Source organism: Megascapheus bottae, chromosome 8, assembly GCF_031878675.1.
Source record: "Megascapheus bottae isolate mThoBot1 chromosome 8, mThoBot2.hap1, whole genome shotgun sequence".
Taxonomy (NCBI): Eukaryota; Metazoa; Chordata; class Mammalia; order Rodentia; family Geomyidae; genus Megascapheus; species Megascapheus bottae.
The window spans coordinates 10,054,526-10,074,952 of record NC_143516.1 but is presented as its reverse complement, the minus strand read 5'-3'; the positions used below and the strand labels follow the sequence as shown (position 1 = coordinate 10,074,952).

The 20,427-nt window shown below is 40.3% G+C and overlaps 1 protein-coding gene across 2 annotated transcripts in view; it reads left to right on the top strand.

Annotated features, from left to right (window-relative positions):
• Nucleotides 1-20,427, top strand: part of Esr1 (estrogen receptor 1) — a 222,633-nt gene that overhangs the window by 12,979 nt on the left and 189,227 nt on the right. For both annotated transcript variants that reach the window (XM_090337946.1, XM_090337947.1), the window contains exon 2: nt 16,525-16,715. In XM_090337946.1, the coding sequence (XP_090194072.1) occupies nt 16,525-16,715 (191 nt within the window). The remainder of the gene's footprint in view (nt 1-16,524; nt 16,716-20,427) is intronic.

Genomic DNA, 20,427 nt, shown 5'->3' with positions numbered 1-20,427 from the left:
TTTACTCTGTAGTGAAGAGTCCTTCTCTTGTTTTCTTTTCTTTTTCTTCTGATTCCAGAGTTTCAAGATTAGGAATTACCTTGCCAGATTTCCCTGGAGACTTAGATTTACTCCTCCAGATTTCAAAAGCAGTTGGATGCTATTTTTACTCCTCTGTTACCAGTGTGAAAATGGAACATGCATTAATTGAACATGGATATTTCATCTTATGATTGACAACATGAAGTAAAGCTGGGTTACAATGAAAAGTATAATATGGTCTCCTGGTGGGAAATGTGTCTTCTCTGAGACTAATTTCTTAACTAAATGTTGATTCTGTACTGTTTACTATTAAATTTTCCCCTTGTAATTTAATATTGTTCCAGGAAATGACATGTAACTTTAATAAGAATATCAGTTGATGAAACTCTATAGTGGAAGTATAATTAATGTTTCTGATAAATGGTTAGTACATTTGCACACAGTTATATTTATTAGGCTGGGATTTATAGGTAAGCAAACATATAATGTCTCTTCACTTTTGACTTTTTTAGTGAGTTAAAAAATGGTTAGAATTACCCATTAAAACATTTGAAAAGGAGACAGTAATGTTCTTACACTTCACTTGACTGGGACACTTCACAGAGTAGAGAGTGGGACTGCGTATGTTCTGATTGGTGACCATTTGAGGTAAGAGGAGTTACAGGGGCTTTCTGTGGTGGTCCCCCTCAATTCTTTTCTCTTTTGTGAGACACACCAAAGTGTGCCTCAATCAGGTTTTGAGTGGATTAAGGCTATCCTTCGAGCACAGTGACTTCCGATCAGGAGAGAAAGCAAAACTATCCTCCTGCTGGTTCAAGTTCCCGCCCAGCATCCTGCGGTGTAGGGATCCTGTAGACACAGATGATAATGTTTACAGGACAGTAGGTGGGTGACAGATTTCCCTAAGTCAATGCTTAGTCTTGAAAGATGAGCATTATATTACATTATAATTTTTATTAGGATGATTTTTAGGGGCTGTAGTCCTAGGGCTTGAACTCAGGGCCTAGCTGCTATCCCTGAGATTCTTTTGCTGAAGGTCACACTCGACCACCTGAGCCATAGCGCCACTTCTGGCATTTTCTGAGTATCCTATTGGAGATAAGAGTCTTATGGACTTTCCTGCCTGGCTGGTTTTGAACTGTTATCCTTGGATCTCATCCTCCTGAGTAACTAGGATGACAAGTAGAAGCCACTGGCTCCTGGATTACTTTGTTTTATTTCATTGAATTTCTTCATGTTTATATAGCTAAAATATATTATCATACATATAAACATTACACATTATACATAAACATTATTTCTGTATGTTTATATATACATGTGTGTGCGTGTGCGTGTGTGTGTGTGTGTGTGTGTGTGTGTGTGTTACTAACGCTTGAACTCAGACTCATCAGTTTGCATAGTTTTTGTTTTGTTTTCAGGCAGATGTTTTTAAAACTTTTTTTTTTTTTTTTGCCAGTCCTGGGCTTGAGCTCAGGGCCTGAGCACTGTCCTTGGACTTTCTCAAGGCTAGAGCTCTACTACTTGAGCCTCAGCACCACTTCCGGCTTTTTTCTATGTATGTGGTACCGAGGAATCGAACCCGGGTCCTCATGCATGCTAGGCAAGCACTTTAACCACTAGGCCAAACTCCCGGCCACGTTTTTAAAACTTTTTATAATTTTTATAGTTTATCTCACAGACATCGGAGGTCTTGAACATTTCTAAGCATCTCGATGACAGTCATTTCCCTCAGAATTTTCTTAATGAGATGTAGCTGCAGGTGGGGAGAAGGCAAGAAAGAGACATGAACATCCAGGAGTCCTGAGGTTGAATTCATTGCTGGGCTCTCTCCCTGGTGAGTGAAGCTATGTGGATTACAAGATGTATTAGCCTCTTTGTCTCCCAGATAATTTTAGTAAACAGGGAAACATTAATTCAAGGTGATAGCTACCTGGCACTGCCAGTACTGCCTCATTGCTCAAGCAAGCTTTTGTCCCTTGACGAGAAAAGTATGATTAAGCATGTGATCATTAACTTCTATTGTCCTGGACCCAGCTCTGTTAATCTCAGTGGGACTCTTACATCTCTCTTGCCTGCCTTCAGTGCATCACATCTAGATCTGCCAGATAAAATGTAGGATGCATACATTAAAATTTCAGCTAAGTAACAAATCCTTTCTAGTTATGTTTTGATATATTATACTTCTTTCCCCCTAACTTGTAATTTAAATTTAATTGTGTGCTTGCTTTTTGATCATTCCTACCTGGCAGCCTACACTGTGTTTCCTCACTTTTGTTTATTGTGTTTAAGTTTTTGTGATATTGTCTTCAAGTTATTACACAAATGTCCACCTGTCCATGTCTCCCAGGGGTGAAGATGCTAGCTTAGCATTTGCAGCCTTAATTTTTGTTATTATTGCTGGTTATGATCGTGGACATAGTTATTATTCAGATATTTGTATTTCCTGACAAGATCGGCAGGTAGATCATTAAATTATAATGAAAATATTTCAGGGCATGGGGGAGAGTCAAAGTGTAGCTCTTTTGAACAAGATATCTCGCTTTCAGAACTATTGACTTCTTTTCTGAGTATTGCAGTGAGCGTTTGAGGAAAAACACTTGATTTGGGGGTTATGGGTGGTATTCTCTTATTTTGTGACATTATTGGATTTCAGGGAAAAAAATCTTTGAAGTGCTCTAAACCATGAAGGATTGTGAAGAAGCACCTCTGAAATCTGTATAAATTTGAAAGAGCGCTGCACTATCTCCCCACCTCCTCACCTTTCCATTGAGTTTCTCTCACGTTGAGAAGCAGGGGAACTCCAGCTCAGCCATGATTGCTTGAGCATTGGCTTGCTGGATGAGTGGAGATGTGGCTACAGACATACTGGAGTGTCCCAGGACATCTCCCAAGTTCAATGGGTTTGACGTGGTGTGAAGGTGAGGAATGAGCTTGTAGACTTTTCTGTGATAGGGTTCTCATAAATATACTTTTTGCCTCCACATTTATTTCTTAGCATCTATTAGTTGCACAAGAAGGCTTCATTTTACCATGTCCACATCTGCATGTCACAGATCTTCATCAGATTCACCTTCTCCCATATCTCCCAGGCCCTTCCCAAACTCATCTCAATTTCCTTGTTCTGTTTGCACACACGGACATGACATGTCCTGAGCATATGTACCCACCTCACTCTCCCCATCACGCTAGTACCCATAGCCCAGGTATAACAGGCTTCACCTGATGCCATTCCTTTCTCTGAAAGTGTATGTTAACAGTTCACCAGAGTGTCTCACATCAGGCTCTGCTTTAATCAAATTGCCCTTCTCCCTTTCTTTCACCTCCCTATTCCTCACTTCCTTAGATTCAACAGCTTTTAGTGACATCTTTTCCACGAGGATGCAGAGAAAGGAATGAAGTGAGATTTCTAAGTCCTCCAAACCTATTTCCTTTTATTTAGTTTGGACCCAAGAACATTAGTGAACTCTCAGGAAGAGAGAGAGCCGAAGCAGGGCTGTACATGTGTCCTCCAGGGCTATCAGTGCTTAAATCCAGTCCCCTAATTGGTGACAGCAGAGGCCATTGGCTAACAGCTGAGGGATCTGTCCCAGTTGGGAGAGAGCCAGGCTAGAGGAAAGTCCTGGGCATGAAGGTAGAAGACTGAAGGGTTGGTTGGCTAGTTTATTTCTGGCTTTATAACCCATTACACTTTGGAGAACTAATTATAGCAGGAGAATGAGGAAGAGCATTTCTGAGCTAAATATAAAGAAGTTATAAACACCTTTCATAAGAATAACAATACTGTCTGATGTTTATTGTTTCTCTGAGTAAAACCAAATCTTATAAGGAATCTGAGCTCTTAGCCTCAGAAATTTTAGGTTGCTTCTGCTTCCATTGTCCAAACAAAAACTAGCAGAGGATGCTGTCCCAAAATGAGAGAAAACTGTTCAGGTGGATGTGAGATAGGCCAGGCTAGGTGTGAAGGACTCAATATTAAAGTTCCCCGAGAGTAGCAGAATGGCTGCATCTGTTTGCTACTTGCTATTGGGAGTTTAGGAAACTTGGTTGTGTTAACTTTGTTGAGTTCCTAGTCTTAGTAAAGAGTAGCTGAAATCACTATTTGCAGACAGGATTACAGTGACAAATTTGGGCTGTCTCACAAGCTCCTGCCTTATTATAGTGATGTCACTGAGTGATTTATTCTTTTAGGAATTAAACAAATACGTGTTGAGTGTCTCCTTGGTACCAGGCTCTGATCTAGGGCCTGAGAACAGTCCAGTTAACAAATCAGACCCCTCAGTGAAAGTTTAAATGCAAAGGTAACATTTAAGGGAAGGATGGAACTAGGGGAGGGAAAGGTACTGTGGGAGTTCCCAGGGAAAGGCATTTGAAGCTGAGGAAACCACAGTGGAAAGGCTGGGGAGGTGTGAAGCTGCCTGGCAAGTTGAAGGCAGAGCAGACTGAGTGGCTGGAGTGGAGTAGGAAGTGCATATGGCTGGGGATTGTGGAGGTGACGAGCGGTCAGCTTCTGTGGCCCTCTGTCCAGACTTGCTTTTCCTCCAGTTGAGTTGGAGATCCATGGATGGAGAATGCTTTTTTTTTTCTGCAGAGGGCCATCCAAATATTTACATCATTCATGTGCCATGCACAATTATTAGTAGAGGCAGATGACCGCAGGCATGAGAAACGGACATTGTGTCCTAGCATGTATGAAAGGATTCTCTAAACCTTATTATTATTCTGGTCTCTCTCTCTCCCTCTTTTTTTTTTGGTGCTGGCACTAGGGTTGAAACTCAGGCTCTTATTTTTGGCTTTTTTTTAAAGCTACTAGTATTTTGCAAATAATATTTGCTTTAAATATTGAGAATTTGGACTGGTTCCAATTGGAGGTTCAAGCTGGTAATTCTGATAGATTCAAGCTCCCATTGGACAGAGGGCTCAGGGACTGAACAGTCACTGAAATTCCTTTTGGAATAGCATATTTACTGAAAGACCCGTAAATATGCCCTTCAAAATCAGTTTTTAAAAACAACATCAAGCACTGGGTTGATGACTTAATATTTACTTATTTTTGTACTATTATTGGGACTTGAGCTCAGGACCAGAGCGTTCTTTTTTTTTTTCCCCCCAGGCTATCGCTTTACCACTTGAACCACACTCCCCTTTTTGGCTTTCTGCTGGTTAGGTGGAGATAAGAACTTTATGAACTTTTCTACCCTGCCTGCTTCTGAAACATAATCCTCAGATCTCAGCTTCCTGAGTAGCTGGGAATACGGGTGTGAGACACAGGCACCTAGACTAGTTTGATGATTTTTTATTTCTTTTCATGAAAATTATCTATTTCTATTTTTGTTTTGTTTCTATTATCTATGTCTGTTTCTATTTCATTCCTTTCCAAGGAACAGAAATGCCTTGGCTCCTATATTTAAATGAGAAAGTTACTCATATGGATAATCACTTGTTCCGAAATCTCTTGGGGAGTAGGTGAGAAAATTCTAATAAACTGGGAGTACTCATGCAAACTCAAAACCCTTTCTCTTCTACTGTCTTTACTTACCTAAGGCAAATGTAGGCAGGCCATTGGGCATTTGGCAGGGTTGATTTATGAACTGACCTCTCAGGATATGTTCAGTTCTTTCAAGGACTATCAGAGAATTACTTCTATGAAACTCATCTGACTAGAATACGGCTATAATTAATTCAGATGGTGTGTTGCCGTGGCTGATTCTACCGTTTAGCAGGTGGAGAGTGTGTAGGTGAATGCCATCATTCACCATGCAATCATCAGAGCGGGAAGTAGGGCAGGGGTAGATTGGCTGCAGTGTGCCTCAGTGTGGGTCTGAATGTGCTAAGAATGTCTCAAGGCTCACAAGGCCTGGAAATGGATGTTCTTAGCAGGAAACAACATGATCCTAGGCATGACAGTTTGAAAAACGGTTCATAATTGGTTGCTGGACCACAAAAGTACATGGAGGGAGCAGGAAGGAGAGTATGAGGACATGAGCCTGGAAAAAAGGTCAAGTTGTTCCCAAAAGCCCATAATATATGTTATACTAAGTCAAAGAAATAGTCATTGCATGTCCAAGCTTCCAAACTCCAGTCAAGTGACAGTCACTGCCCTTGTGTGTGGGGTGGGGGAGGGAGTCACACACACACTGACCCAATCTTCTCACACTGTGAGGCCTGTGGAGTTTGGAGGTCTATGTGTCTATCAGCTTGTGTTCTCCATCTCCAAGAACCCCATCTGCAAGTATCATCCTTGCTGTGCCAAGACTGCTCCCCTGTGTCTTCTTAGAAGTAAGCCGGGGCCTTTTTCCTTGGGTGTACCAGTGGCAACAGCATAGTGGCCCTTCGTCTATAGGAAAAAATCTCAAAGCACAGTAATCTTAGCCAGGTGTTAGTAGCACAACTGTCATCCCAGCTACTCAGAAGGCTGACTTAGGCAGGGCAGGAAAGTCCAGGAGACCCTTATCTCCAATTAACCACCCCAAATCCAGAAGTAGAGATATTGTTCAACTGGTAAAGCACCAGCCCTCAATGAAAAAAGCTAAGGAATAGCTCCGGAGTTCAAGCTTCACTTACTGGCACCAAGAAAAAAAAAAGGCGAACAAACAAACAAGCAAATAAAAAAGAAGCCTGAAGATTTAGTCTCAATTTCCACAGAAAACCCTGGTGTAGCCTCACAGGTATCAACAATTCCTGATCAGTGATTATAGGGAAAGATTGAGCCTCACCTCCCTGATAAAACTGTTCAATGAAAAGATTTTTCTTTTCTTTTTAAATTTAACTACTTGTGCTAACCTGGGCAATACCACAGTAGATAAATTATGTTTCCTTTGTCTTTCAGGTTTTAGCAATTTTTAGTTCTATTCAAGTTCACACTTCAGTTGTTGCTAGTAGAGCTTAGAAAACTAAGAATATGTGAATGGTATGAAAGTATTTTCCTCCTTTTCTATGTTTCTACATTTGGTTATTTTGTTTTACTTATTTTGTTTACTTATTTTCATTATCTTTAAATACTTGTACAAAAAGGTTCTACAACGTGTTAACTTGTAAGTACAATGTACCTCGATCAATATCTCTCTCCCCACTTTCCTATCTCATTTTCTTTCTGTTTTCTCTTGCCTTGTATTAGAAAAGTGACATTTTCATGAAAAGGTTTTATTGGGAGCTACCCTTCTTTTGAAGGTAAAAAGAGTAAGTTTATTTGAAAGTGAAAGGAAAATAGTGACAGCAAGTAGCTGGCCAATTCAAAGAGGAATGCTGCAATGATTATTCTTTTTTTTTTTTTTGCCAGTCCTGGGCCCTGAACTCAGGGCCTGAGCACTGTTCTTGGGCTTTCTCAAGGCTAGAGCTCTACCACTTGAGTCACAGCTCCACTTCTGGCCTCTTTTCTATGTATATGGCACAAAAAAAAAAAATCAAACCTGGGTCTCAGTGCATGCTAGGCAAGCACTCTACCACTAGGCCAAACTCCTGGACCCGGGTTATTCTCTCCCCACCCCCATCTTTTTGTTGTTGTTGGTTGTGGGGCTTGAATTCAGGGCTTTTGTGCTCAATGCTATCACTCTACCACTTTGAGCCACAGCAACACTTCTGCTTTTCTGATGGTTCATTGGAGACAAGATTCTCATAGATGCCCTTTCCAGTCTGGCTTTGAACCAGGATCTTCAGATCCTGAATTGCTATGATTGCAGGCATGAGCTACCTGTGCCCAGTGGCAATGGTTATTCCTGACAAGAACCTTTGTGGGAAGAGTGTTAATGTTTGGTGTCCCATTATGGAAATTCCATGAAGACTTAATTCTATGCTATTGCCTGGCTCCAATTGGCTGTTGTGTTTCGGGATACTCTTGGTGGAGAGTTCTGAGAAATGGACTGAGCTCTCATTGGGGGAATCACTGAAGAAATTCTGGCTGGCTACAGACGTTATTGCTTAAGCCATGAGTTAAAATCCTGGCTACACAATTGTAGCACCAGAAAACTAGGGCGCTCGCTTGTGATTTATCAATATACAAACGAAGAAAGTCAAGTTCACAGAGGTTTGGGGATTGGCTTAAGTCATGCAATTGTTATTGGCCAGTATTTTTTTTCAATCCAGAATTCCACAGTTCTGACTCTGATTAGAACTTTCTCACCACAGTCCTCAGCTCTCCTCACTCTAGACTCAAGCTGATCACACCAGCAGTAACCTGATCACCAATGACATCAGCTTCTTGAATAACTTCCATAGGCAAAAATTCCATCGGACGTGTTTGTGTGCATTTTTTTCAAGTGGTGACATTGCTCCTATCTTAAATAAAAGGATGGCTGATAGATCACGCGGCAAAGCAGGCCGCGGGCCACTGTGGATGTGTGGCATCTGGGATGTTGGGGAGCAGAGTTTAACTGTGACTGCATCAGGACTCTTGCTGTGTGTGTGCCTTTCCCCAGGGGCCCCAGCCTTCCTTTCTGAATCATCTGCTTCCCAGGGCAGAGCCTGCCTTCAGTGACTTCTCTCTCTGCTTCTTCTTTTTCCTCCTTTCCATCTTCCTCTTAACCCTTTCGCATCTGTCCCCTGGTGAGTCTTAAGTAAGCCAGTTACTCAATGCTGTCCAATAAATAATAATAATTAACAATAAATAATTCCTTAATAAGTCTGTGTGCACCAATTTATTCTTCTCCCATCCTATTTTCTGTAGAACTTACATTGGCCATTAGATTTTTGAAAGAAAAAAAAGTGTGGAGTCAGCCCATAGCTCTCTTTCTCTCTCCTTGGGTGTCATCCAACACCTTGCATCTTGTATCTATGGGCTCCTAGACCTCACCATTCATTAACACTTGTAAGAGATTGGTGTGAGTAGAGAAGGGAGAGGTGATAAAGCTCAAATTGGCTCATTTGGTTACACATTAGTAACTGATAAAGGATAAAAAGATATTGACTAAATGGGTTTTTAGGGGACTTGATGCCAGGCTATTCTTGCTTTCCATTAGTGTGGCAAATCAAAGCTCACTTATATTTTGGGGTGAAGACATTTTTCTTAAGTGAGTGGGAAAACCTCTTGACATTGTACAAAGAGCCTTGCATGTTCAATGGTGAATGCTAATGGTCTTTGTGCATAAAGAATTTCAAAACTCTTGTGTATGACCACTAATGACACATCCTTTTCTATTTATTTGGGAGTTATAATAGAGATTTTCTGCAACTGAATTTTTAGGAAATATTCAAACTTCTATCAAGTCATTCTCCTATTGCACTGTCGCTCCCATGAACTCGTGTTTTCATAGAATTCAACGAAACTTTCAACCTTTGTCTTAGAAATTAAATTGTTCTCCTCCTCCACTATGATTGGTCTTATAATCAGTCATTGTAAGTGATTTCTGATGGAGTTTCTGGCTTTAGTGATGAAGCAATGACTTTGAAAGGCTTTGCCCTTGGCTCTCAATGCCTTTGGGTAAAGATTTCAAGGTTTGCGCTGTATCCAGCGTCTGTGCTCTGGAGCTTTGGAGTTCTTTGTATAAATCTTCTGAGATGCTTAATCCTGTGTGCTTGTGTTCCTTCTCCCTCTCTCTCTCTCTCTCTCTCTCTCTCTCTCTCTCTCTCTCTCTCTCTCTCTGTATATATGTATTGGGGTTTGAACTTAGGGCCTAGGTGCTGTCTTTGAACTTTTTCACTCAAGGCTAACACTTTACCATTTAAACCACAGCTCCACTTCTGGCTTTTTGGTGGTTCTTAAGAGTCTCACAGACTTGCCTGCTCAGGGCTGGGGTTTGAACTAATAGCATCCGATTCCAGTCTCCTGAGTAGCTAAGGTATTACTGATGTGAGCCACTGATACCAGACTCTGAGGAATCATTTGAAGTTTTCTTAAGAAAAAAAAAAGACTAGTAGTTTCAGTAGAGTTCATTTTTACTTGAGAGAAGGAGTCCCCTTCTGAGTAGCCTGGAAAGAGGCTCTGGGAAGAGATGGCCTGGCAAAGTGAGGGGCAAATGGCAGGATGGCTGGATATGAGCCATAGCTCCAGCTGGATCTTGAGACTGACAGCAGCCGTGAAGAGAGCGGCAGGCAGGGGGGCAGATCTGACTGGACCTTCTGGGATCTAGAAAGATCTTGGAGTCTTCCTGGAGTGGTGGAAAGCTGTGGAGGGTTTTGAGAAGGCCAGAGAAACAGCTCTGCTCTGGGGCGGCGCTATGTGAATGAGGCTGAGACATTTGCCCCAACTGCCCAGAGGAAATCAAATTAGAACTAAAGGAGAGTGATGAGGTTTCTTAGAGCCGAGAAAGATCAGCATGCTTGAAGGCATTAGCAAAGTGTGGGCCTGGAGGAGGAGGCAGGAGGAGGAATGAGCTTTCTTCACCAGAACCAGATGGGAGTTGCCTTGCCTTCAGCTGGAGGTTAGTTTGGTGTGTTGAAAGGATAGCTCATGAATTGGGAGTCCAGGAAGGCTGTGCCATGACATGTGTGTGTGGCTATGCTGTGGCTGGCACCCCACCAAAAGCATATCAACCAGAAGAGATGAGGAGTAGAGGGTGAACCCTAGCAGCTTTGGTTCTCAGGAGCTTGTCAAGGAAATCAGCTGCAAAGGAAAAGGAGATGGGCAATGAGCTGTTGCCGGAGGTCCAACCAGTGTGTGATGAGAAGCCTGGGCGATGCATTAAGTACTGGAAGAATTCAACCCTGAACCAGCAGGAGCTCAAGTGCTTCGGTTAAGTCCTAACTTGACTCTGGAAGTCAGGCTTGGCTTTCCAGCAGGAATGGCTGTGAAGGCGGGATGAACAGTCATGGATAGGCAGAACTCGGTGTGAGCAACCCAGCACGGGTGGACTTGAACTGATTTTGCTTAAGGAATAACCAAAAGACAAATATGGGGTGGAGCAGAAAACTTAAGCATTTAGACTTGGTTCTTGATGTTGGTAATACTTTTACTTTTGAGATTTCCTGAAAAATATAAAGCCACCAGAGGCAGAGTGTTTGGAAACAATTACTGATGGGTGTGGTGGTGGGTTAGAGGAAGGAGGTACGTTTAGAAAATATTTAGGTGCATTTAAGTGCATTTAGAAAATAAGGGCCTATTTTGTGTTAGTTAAAACTGGGATCCAATGACATGTGATTCTTGCCTTGTTGGTGTTTCCTGTTTGTTAGGGGAACAAGCACTTATGTATAATCACCTCGATTTGTGGGTGTGCCATGCAGGAGTAATGGAAATTGTGCCAAGTTCTCTGCAGGAAAAGTGTAGGTAATCTTGACTGCACCTGGCTTTGGGGTTAATTTGGAGAAAGAACATTAGGAAGTTATTTCCCTAGTACTTCATTAAACCACCTTTCTAGACAGTGGACAGTTCTAGGTTTGCAAAATATTTCCTTCCAGAAAGCTAGGCTTTCCTTCCGTCCTCTTACTTTCCATCTTTCTCTTCTTTTCTCTTTTCTTTTTCCCTTCCCTCTTTTTCCCTTCTCTCTTCTAGCTCTTCCTTTTCCTTCTCCTGCTCCTTCCTCCTCCTCCTCCACCACCACCGCCTCCTCTTCCTTCTCCTTCAGTTCAGTTTTATTTATCTTTATTTGTGTAAAGGAGTTGCCGTATTACAAAGTAATTTATGACTACATTGCATCTTGCTCAGTGCCACCACTTTCAACATGTCTAGCCATCACTTCCTTCCAAACTCACCCTTTCCTTTGCCTTATTTTTGTAGGATAGACTTTGAATTCTTGACTGTATCCTCACCCTCCTCTTCAGTCCCCTTGATCCCACTCCACTCTTTTCAAGCATTCATTTCCTGGTGTTTATTTTGTTGAACTTTGACTTTGCCATTCTAAGGAATTACACTGTTTGAATTCTCCCTTGAATCTTACCTATTTCAGTTAATATACTTGTATGTACTTATGTAACACCCAATGTATTTACTTATAAGTTTATAAGCTAACCCTGGCTTCCACGTATAAGGGAAAACATGCATCCTTTGTCTCTCTGAGCCCAACTTACTTTATTAAAAATAAATTTTTCAGATCTTTGTTTCTTCACAAATGATGAAATGTAATTCTTTCTAATGGATGAATAAAATTCCATTATGTATATGTATATGTATATGTATATATATGTGTTACATTTTCTTTCTTTTTGCCAGTCCTGGGGCTGGGCACTGTCCTTGAGCTTTCTCAAGGCCAGAGCTCTACCATTTGAGCCAAAGTACCACTTCTGGCTTTTTCTACATATGTGGTACTGAGGAATCAAACCTGGGTCTTTGTGCATGCTAGGCAAGCACTACCACTAGGCCAAACTCCTGGTCCCTATACACCATATTTTCTTGATCCGTTTATCTATTGAGGGACATCTGGATCTGGACTGATTTAATACTTGGGGATGGTGAATAGTGCTGCAGTGAGCATGATTGTGCTGGTGGCCTTACTGTATTCTGGCTGCTACGGTTGCTATTCCTCCTCCTCCTCCTCCTCCTCCTTCACTTCCTTTTGTTTCTCCCCCCCCTCTCTTTGCAGTTTTCAGACATTTAAAAAATTCAATTTATAAACTTCTGTTTTTCTGAGTGAGAAAGAGTCCTGTAGAGAGAGAGAGTGTGTGTGTATGTGGGGGGGGGTGATGTCTATAAACTCCATATATTAAATATTAAGTTCTTAAGAAATCTCGACTTGATTATATATAAAACAATGAAGAAAACCTTGCTAAGTTACATTGAGAAAAACTAAGCTTATAAAATATCATGTTTATGTGTGAGAAGCAATGCACCCACTACCTGGTGAATATAACTGTAACTCCTCTATACATTACAATAAAAAAGAGGAAATATAAGTGGAAATAAAATACCATGTTTTAGCAAAGATATGGAACCAACCCAGATGTCCCTCAGTTGATGAGTGGATCAACAAGATGTGGTATTTATACACAGTGGAATTCTATGCTGCTGTCAGAAAGAACGACATCGCCCCATTTGTAAGGAAATGGAAAGACTTAGAAAAAAATCATAGTAAGTGAAGTAAGCCAGTCTCAAAGGAACATAGGCCCAATGGTCTCCCTCATTTGTCATAATCAGTAGAAACCTTGGGCTCTTCTAGCAGAGATTTACAATAGAACAAAATCTGGAGACATTAGGCCAAATAGTATGACACTAAATGTAAGGACCTCCAAGGTAAGGAAACAAAAGCCATTTAATGAGTGACTGTTGTCCTTAATGTGCTATGTTATCTCTCATCTCTTTTGCCATCCCTTGGTTATCTCATATTGTTACAATATTTCACCTTGTTATCTGATATATTTTATATGTGCTTAATTGGTTATTTGAAATTGGATCAGGAAGGGGGGAAATCAAGTTGTGCGGGAGGGAGGGAAATGGGGATCATGTCATGAGAAAGGGTATCAATGTTTGTGAAGTAATGCACCTTCTATCTGGTGAATATAATGTAACCCTTCTATTAATCACAATAAAAAATATATGAAAAAATACCTCAAAGAGATGTCTTAACTTGACAGTAGTTAAACGTTGTCTCCCTCATGTGTATGATTGTACTGGTTAGTCAACAAGCACAGTGTAAGCATTGTAGATCTTCCAACTTTTGTTCTTTTCTTGTCTCTAAACTTTCCTGTTCCATGTGTTGGAAGGCAGGGACCTTTATTTGTGTTAGGTTGTACCTGGAGGGGTTTGGCCTTGGTAATTCTTCATGGAAGAACAACTCATTTTGTAGGTTGTATGCACTAGACATACTGGAAAAGACTTGAGTACTACAAGTGTTATTCTTTGACTGTGCTACACAATTGATCAGAAATGTGAACAGCTCATGTGTTTTGTGGGAACCTGGCAACAAGAGCTCATTGCAGTAACAATAGGAGTTGGTATAAGATCATTACAGCAACACACCAGCAGTTAGATTTTTACAGCTATGGTTTAACCTTGCCTCTTTACACTTATGTATGTTTCTCTCGACTGCAAGTGGCATTCTGTAATGGTCTGGATATGGGTGCTTACGTTTCGATACATTTAACCCTCTGTAGTAAATGTCCCTCTGCGTGTGTGTGTGTGTGTGTGTGTGTGTGTGCGCGCGCGCGCGCATGCGTGCCTGGTGCTGGAGCTTAAAGTCAGGGCTTCCCACTCTTACATGACTTTTCCTTTCTTCTCAAGGTTGTTATTCTACTGTTTGAACCATACCTTCACTTACATCCTTTTTGGTGATTAATTGGAGATGACAATTTCATGGACGTTTCTGCCCAGTCAGGCTTGAAACCACAGTCCTCACATCTCAGGCTCCTGAGTAGCCAGGCTTACAGGCATATGCCACCAACACTGAGCTAATTTTTGTGCATCTTTTTGTAGTAAATGATAAGTCATAGTCTCTCAAAATATTTTGTGCATTTGTGTCATGCATTTTTCTTACTGTACATCTCGGTTCTAATATGGGTGCAAGACATTCTTTTACATCGTTGCTTATCCCTGTTCCCATCCCATCCACAAGTGCACTGGTACATTTCAAACTCCTGTTGTTCGGGGATCAATCCTGTTTTGTTATGCAGGATGTTGAAGATATTGGTCATCTTGGAGGTATACAACTCATTCTTCATTCAGTACATATATATTAAGTGCCTACTGTGGGCTAGGTAATGAGATTCTAGGGACAACAGCAATCAATGACGTGTATAAGGCAATCTGTCTGTCTCTTGCTAACTACTGCCCCTCCTCAAAGGCTGTGAGTTTCTACAATCTAGTGCTCCTAACTGCTTCCTGGTGACTTGAATCCTACACAAGACGTTAGTAAACAGACAATAAAAAGATATGAGATTGCTAGGGAGGGGAAAGTGATGAAATGGAAAGAGATGGGGAATAGAACATGAAGGAGAATTGGAAACTGCAAGCCAGGATTCTCGAAGGATCATTAAAAAATAAAGAAATCCTATTTGAGGCTGCCAACCTTGAAAATAAGTTATTTAGAGTGGAAAAAGTTGGCAAACTCAGACATACTCAACCCAAAGAGCCAATATTTTGTTGAATTTTATGGCCTATGAAGTTTGCAAACCACCATTACAAAATTGTGTACAATATTAATGAGTGAAAGAGCTAAGGAAGGGCTATAAAACCTGAGCTGGAAAGAGAGGCTGTGAGACCTCTGTATGGCCTGATGACTTGATTGAGGAATGGAAGCACCCACGATATACCAGGCATTGTGCTGGATTTGGGCCACCTACTCCCGTTTCTATCACACCACTTTTATTTCCACAGGCCTCAGAAATCCTGGGTCAGTGTATTGCTAACGACTTGTCTGCTTCATTTGTGGAGAGGTACAGACTGCACTACACTATCTCTTTCCTTTCTTCTCTGCTTTCAGTCTCCTTCAAGGTATCTTCATTTAGACTGTGATTTACAACCATGTCTATAATGCTCTGGCTTCCTTCTTGTTTTCCTTCTTTTATCTTCTCTGTATCTTCAACCATTGCCTATTTCTTGGTCTGTTTCCTTCATCTTGGCTGACATATTTTCAGCTCTCCTCTATTGCGAAAATCTGTTTGTGGTGTATGCATGCATGCATGCATGCATGCATGTATGTATGTATGTATGTATGTATGTATGTATGTATGTATGTGTCTCATACCTTTAAAAGATTATGATGTCTGTTTTTTGTTTCCTTCTCATCCAAGCTCTCAGAGTGATGACTTTCATTTCCCCTCACCTCCTTATTACTGGATTTTTCCTTTTGCGTTTACTCATCCTTTAAAACTCATTGCTAGGCCTCTTGTAGGTCAAGTTCTAGTTCACGCTATGCTTCACCGGGCTTCTCTGACTCTCGTAGCATTCTGGATTATTCACCTGCAAGCATTCTCAGAACAATTTTACAAGCATTGTCTTGGTTCCCCAGATGTTTGCTTTCTTACTGTGCATTTTTGGTTTCCTCTCCAGAAGTTTTAAAGGTGAGGGTGAGCATCTGTGTTTCTTGGTTGTCCTTATTCCACATGTTTTAAAGAAGACCATTGAATATTGAAGAATAGCACTCTCTAATTATAGGGTTCAGGCGGTGAAGGGTGGCAATGACTGAAGAAATTTGGAATTGTAATCTCTTTATCATACATTCTATACTACGTGTTTGTTCATCTGATCCTGGAATGTAACAGCTGTGTTCTGCTTTGTCACTATTTCCTATGGATCCTTTGTGTGGTCCAGCATTGAAAAAAATGTTGGCCTCTACGGTTTCTGAATTAATTGTGGATTCCTTAGAAAATGAAGACAGCTAGGAGAAATCTGGCTACTTTCATTTTGTCATTTTTATAGGTAATGGATTCTGGGGTTGACAGTCTATTTCATGGGCAACTTTCAATAAACAATTCTTCCTCAAGGTTAATAGAACAGGCAAACACCTTTTGCCATAACAGACGGCAAGAGGCAAGGACAGATTAGCTTACATTATGATTCATCATTTCAAAATGTCAGAATAAAGTGGATCTGCTCCATCTCCCAGGATTCTCATTCTTCAGAAAGTGCAGGTTTTGCTTTTCTAATGCTAATGGACTTATAGGGTTTTTTTTTTGTCCCCTATTTTTTTTCTTCCCCTACAGGCCAAGTTCAGATAATCGACGCCAGAGTAGCAGAGAGAGATTGGGCAGTAACAGTGACAAAGGAAGCTTGACAATGGAGTCAGCCAAGGAGACACGCTACTGTGCCGTGTGCAATGACTATGCCTCTGGCTACCATTACGGAGTCTGGTCCTGTGAAGGCTGTAAGGCCTTCTTCAAGAGAAGTATCCAAGGTAATAGTGTGTTGAAAAGAACATATTCCATTGCTGCTGCTACTACTACTACTTCTCTAAAAGCAGAAGGACCAGGTGATCAGTCATCTATATTAAACAGTAATGCCTACTAGGTATATTGGTATTCTGGGTAGATGTAAGAAAAAGTGAGACTCCCAAAAGAAGGAGCTGACAGATGCAAGGGCTTGGGGAATTCTGCTCCTTTCGCTAGGCAAGATCCAAAGAGTCTTGAACAATTCTGTCAAAGGAGGATTTCAGTAGCTGTGCCTCTGTGGTCAAAAAGAAACATCGCTGGGCACCGTGGCTCATGCCTGTAATCCTAGCTACTGTGGAGGCTGAGATCTGAGGATCATGGTTCAAAGCCAGCCCGGGCACTAAAGACCCTGAGACTCTTATTTCCAGTGAACCCCTGCAAAACCAGAAGTGGTGCTGTGGCTCAAAGGGGAGGACCTTGATCTGAAGAGCTCAGGGACAGCTCCTAGGCCCAGAGGTCAAACCCCATGACCACCACCACCAACAAAAAGAAGTATCTATGCCCTGATTACAAGATGAGATATGGACACTCACATTTCTGCTTTGCTGGTATGTTATGATAGTGTCTGCGTACAGTTATCTCTCTGCTTCAGACTTGTCCAGGTAAAGATTCTATTCTGATGTTTGTTCCAGATCTGATTCTTATTTAGTTTGTTCTCTTCCTTCTGCTCTGTCTCTTTCTTGTCTCAGTAGATGACATGACCTTTTGCTAACATGAGAAGATTTAATGTCTGGTGATGTGGCGAAGGGGATGTATTGTCTGTACCAAGCTATTAAGTGTCCATTTATGCCAACCCATTGTTCTTCTCAGATAGACTGCCAGCTATGTCTTATTTTTATCCCAGGAATATCTTCATTGCTGCATTTTGCCAAGGGGGTAGGTACCCTTGGTAAAAGCAAGGCATTTTTTAAAACTATATTCAGTATTTATGTTAGACCAGAGGTCTTATGGTAGTTGAAGTTTCTTTGAACTCACTTATTTATTTATTTTGGTCTTAGAAGTGGAATTATTTTTTCCCCTATTCTCATTTCTTTTCTAGCATCAGTGTAGCTTGGCATATAAATACCAAGACTACATCTGAGTGAGTTTTTGTGTGATTCTCTCCACACCAACCTAGTCTTGAAGAATTTGTTAGAAATAAGAGTCTGCTGGACTATTAGACATAGAAGGAATGAGTTTCAGGAACTTTCTGCAGTGGCTCCTCACAGCCCTGCTGCAGGATAAGCACAACCCTGTGCAGAGCTGGCACAAACTATGTATTTTTCTCCTGTTGCCAGAGGTATTTTTTTTAAAGCTGTTCATATCTTAATAGAATAGCCTGTGAGGTCAATATGATCCATTTTAAAAGCATTTTCTTTGACACTTAGTGCTTTCATCATCTTTGAGAATTCAGTTAGAAGGATTAGACTTCTTTGTTGGTGGTTTTATGAAAAATAATGATTTTCTCTGTAGTAAATGTGTGTGACACTATTAATTTTTCTGGCTGATTCTATCTTAGTTGAAAAAAGTGTAATTTATGACTTGTTTAGGTTAGTTTAAGGCCCTTAAAGGCATTTTTTGGATATACACCTTAATTTTTTGGTTTTTATCATATATTTGACATTATAAAATCTGAAATGTCATTATGGTCGCTAAGCATTTGATTTGGTGGTGAGAAGGTTTATGATAATTAAATGGCTGATGAGTAGATTCACTTGGACAAGCCATTTTCCTGAGGCTTAATTCTCTCCTGAATAACAGAGGATTTAATTCTCCCCTGCATGACATGAGATTTAATTCTCCCCTGCATAACATGGGATTTAATTCTTCCCTGAATAACATGGGATTTAATTCCCCGCTGAATGACATGGGATTTAGGGTTGTGATCCTCAAAACTTTTGTGTAATGCAACTATTTTAACTTGTGAAAGTTATGCTTTGTGTATTAGCTCTCAGCGTTTTCACTGTGGCCAAAAAGAAGCCAGAATAATATTCAAATAAAGGCTAGTGACTCTTTTACAGAATAATTTTATTTATTCTGTGGTCAAAGTTTGCTAATTCATTATTTATTTTTAAATTTTAGATTATATAACTACTACTATTTGTAGGAAAAGAAGTGGTTTTAAAACTGAAAGGTTTTTTGTTTTGCTAGTCCTGGGGCTTGAACTCAGGGCCTGAGCACTGTTCTTGGGCTTTTTCAAGGCTAGAGCTCTACCCTTTAGCCACAGCACCAATTACAGCTTTTTCTATCTATATGGTACCAAGGTATCAAACCCGAGTCTTTGTGCATGCTAGGCAAGCATTCTACCATTGGCCAAACTCCTGGCCCATAAAACTCAAAGTTTTGATTACTTATATTTTACTGAAAATATTGTAAACATTGTATATATCTAGATGTTGTTAGCGAAACTGAAAAATATGTGAGACTTAATCCCATAATGCCACAAGATTCAGAATTTATCTAGGAAGTTTATTTGGGAAAACAGAAGTATATATTTTCACGATACAATCAGAAAGAAAGTTGAAAAAGACAAAGTACCATCAAGTAAAATATAAGGAAAACAATAATTGAATATAAGAGAAGAAAACATCACTGTTTTTATATATAGGATTATATAAACATCACTGTTTTTATATATAGGATTATATAGACTGAAAGAAGTTATTGTTCTGTAAGAATATAGCAGCTCAGGCTCTTATACTAGCTTCTCTACAGGTTAAGATCTGGAAGATGGATACTTAAAAAATCCCTGAGAATCCATCTCCGATTAACTAGTGGAATGTGGTCTGAAGATTGGCTTGGATGGTAGAATGAGCAAGAAAATTGAGCAAGTGTAAATTATTTTGAGGTAGGAAGGTGGAGGTAGAGGTGGAGGAAAGTTTACCAGAGTCTAAACTTCACTCCCTTTTGGAGATTCATCATATAAAGCTCTTAAAGAATGTTTCCTAACTAAAAGTGAATCTGAATAATGAGTCAGAGGAACAAGGTAGAGGAAAAAAATGAGTGTTCAGTTATATGCTGACTAGGTGAATGAAGACCAGGAGGAAAAGGAGAATGTGAACAAAAATTAACAAAATTGACTTACCATTAAATGAAGCAATGGCATTATTTCCCTATATTTTCAATCTTAGACTGGGTCAAAGCAAAGTTATAGATTCTTTTTGCCATATATTTCATTTTTTTCCCATGGTAATAAAAGGTAACATACCAGTGTAAGTTTAAGAGTTTCTAGTCCAATTTCCTCATTGTAGTCTTGATAGCCTGGAACTGAGAAGCTGTCCAGAACTTTTGTTCTGGCTTTTTGTAAATTACACTGACCCTCAGAGCTCTGTAAGGACACCAAAGAGTCCACATAGGTAGAAAGTTCTGAGATGTTGTTTCTCTTGTTACTTAGGAAGAGAGCCAGACTCAGTATATAGAAGAGTCTTCTCTTGTTCTAAGTGTTTTGATTGAAGAGGAAAAGTGTTTGACTTGAAAGCATATAGATTTCTATCTGCTATTTAATGTACAAACTTGATTACTTAAAAAGTTGAGTAATAGCCTTCAGTTGAATGTACTTCTTGAGAAGCAAAGTCAAGGTTCCTCATAGAGTCAGGATGAAATTGTATATTTTATGGATTTATTAACCATTGGAGGCACAGATTTACGTCTTTAGCTAGAGACCCTAAATGTATAAGCTGATCAGGTTACAGCCTCAGC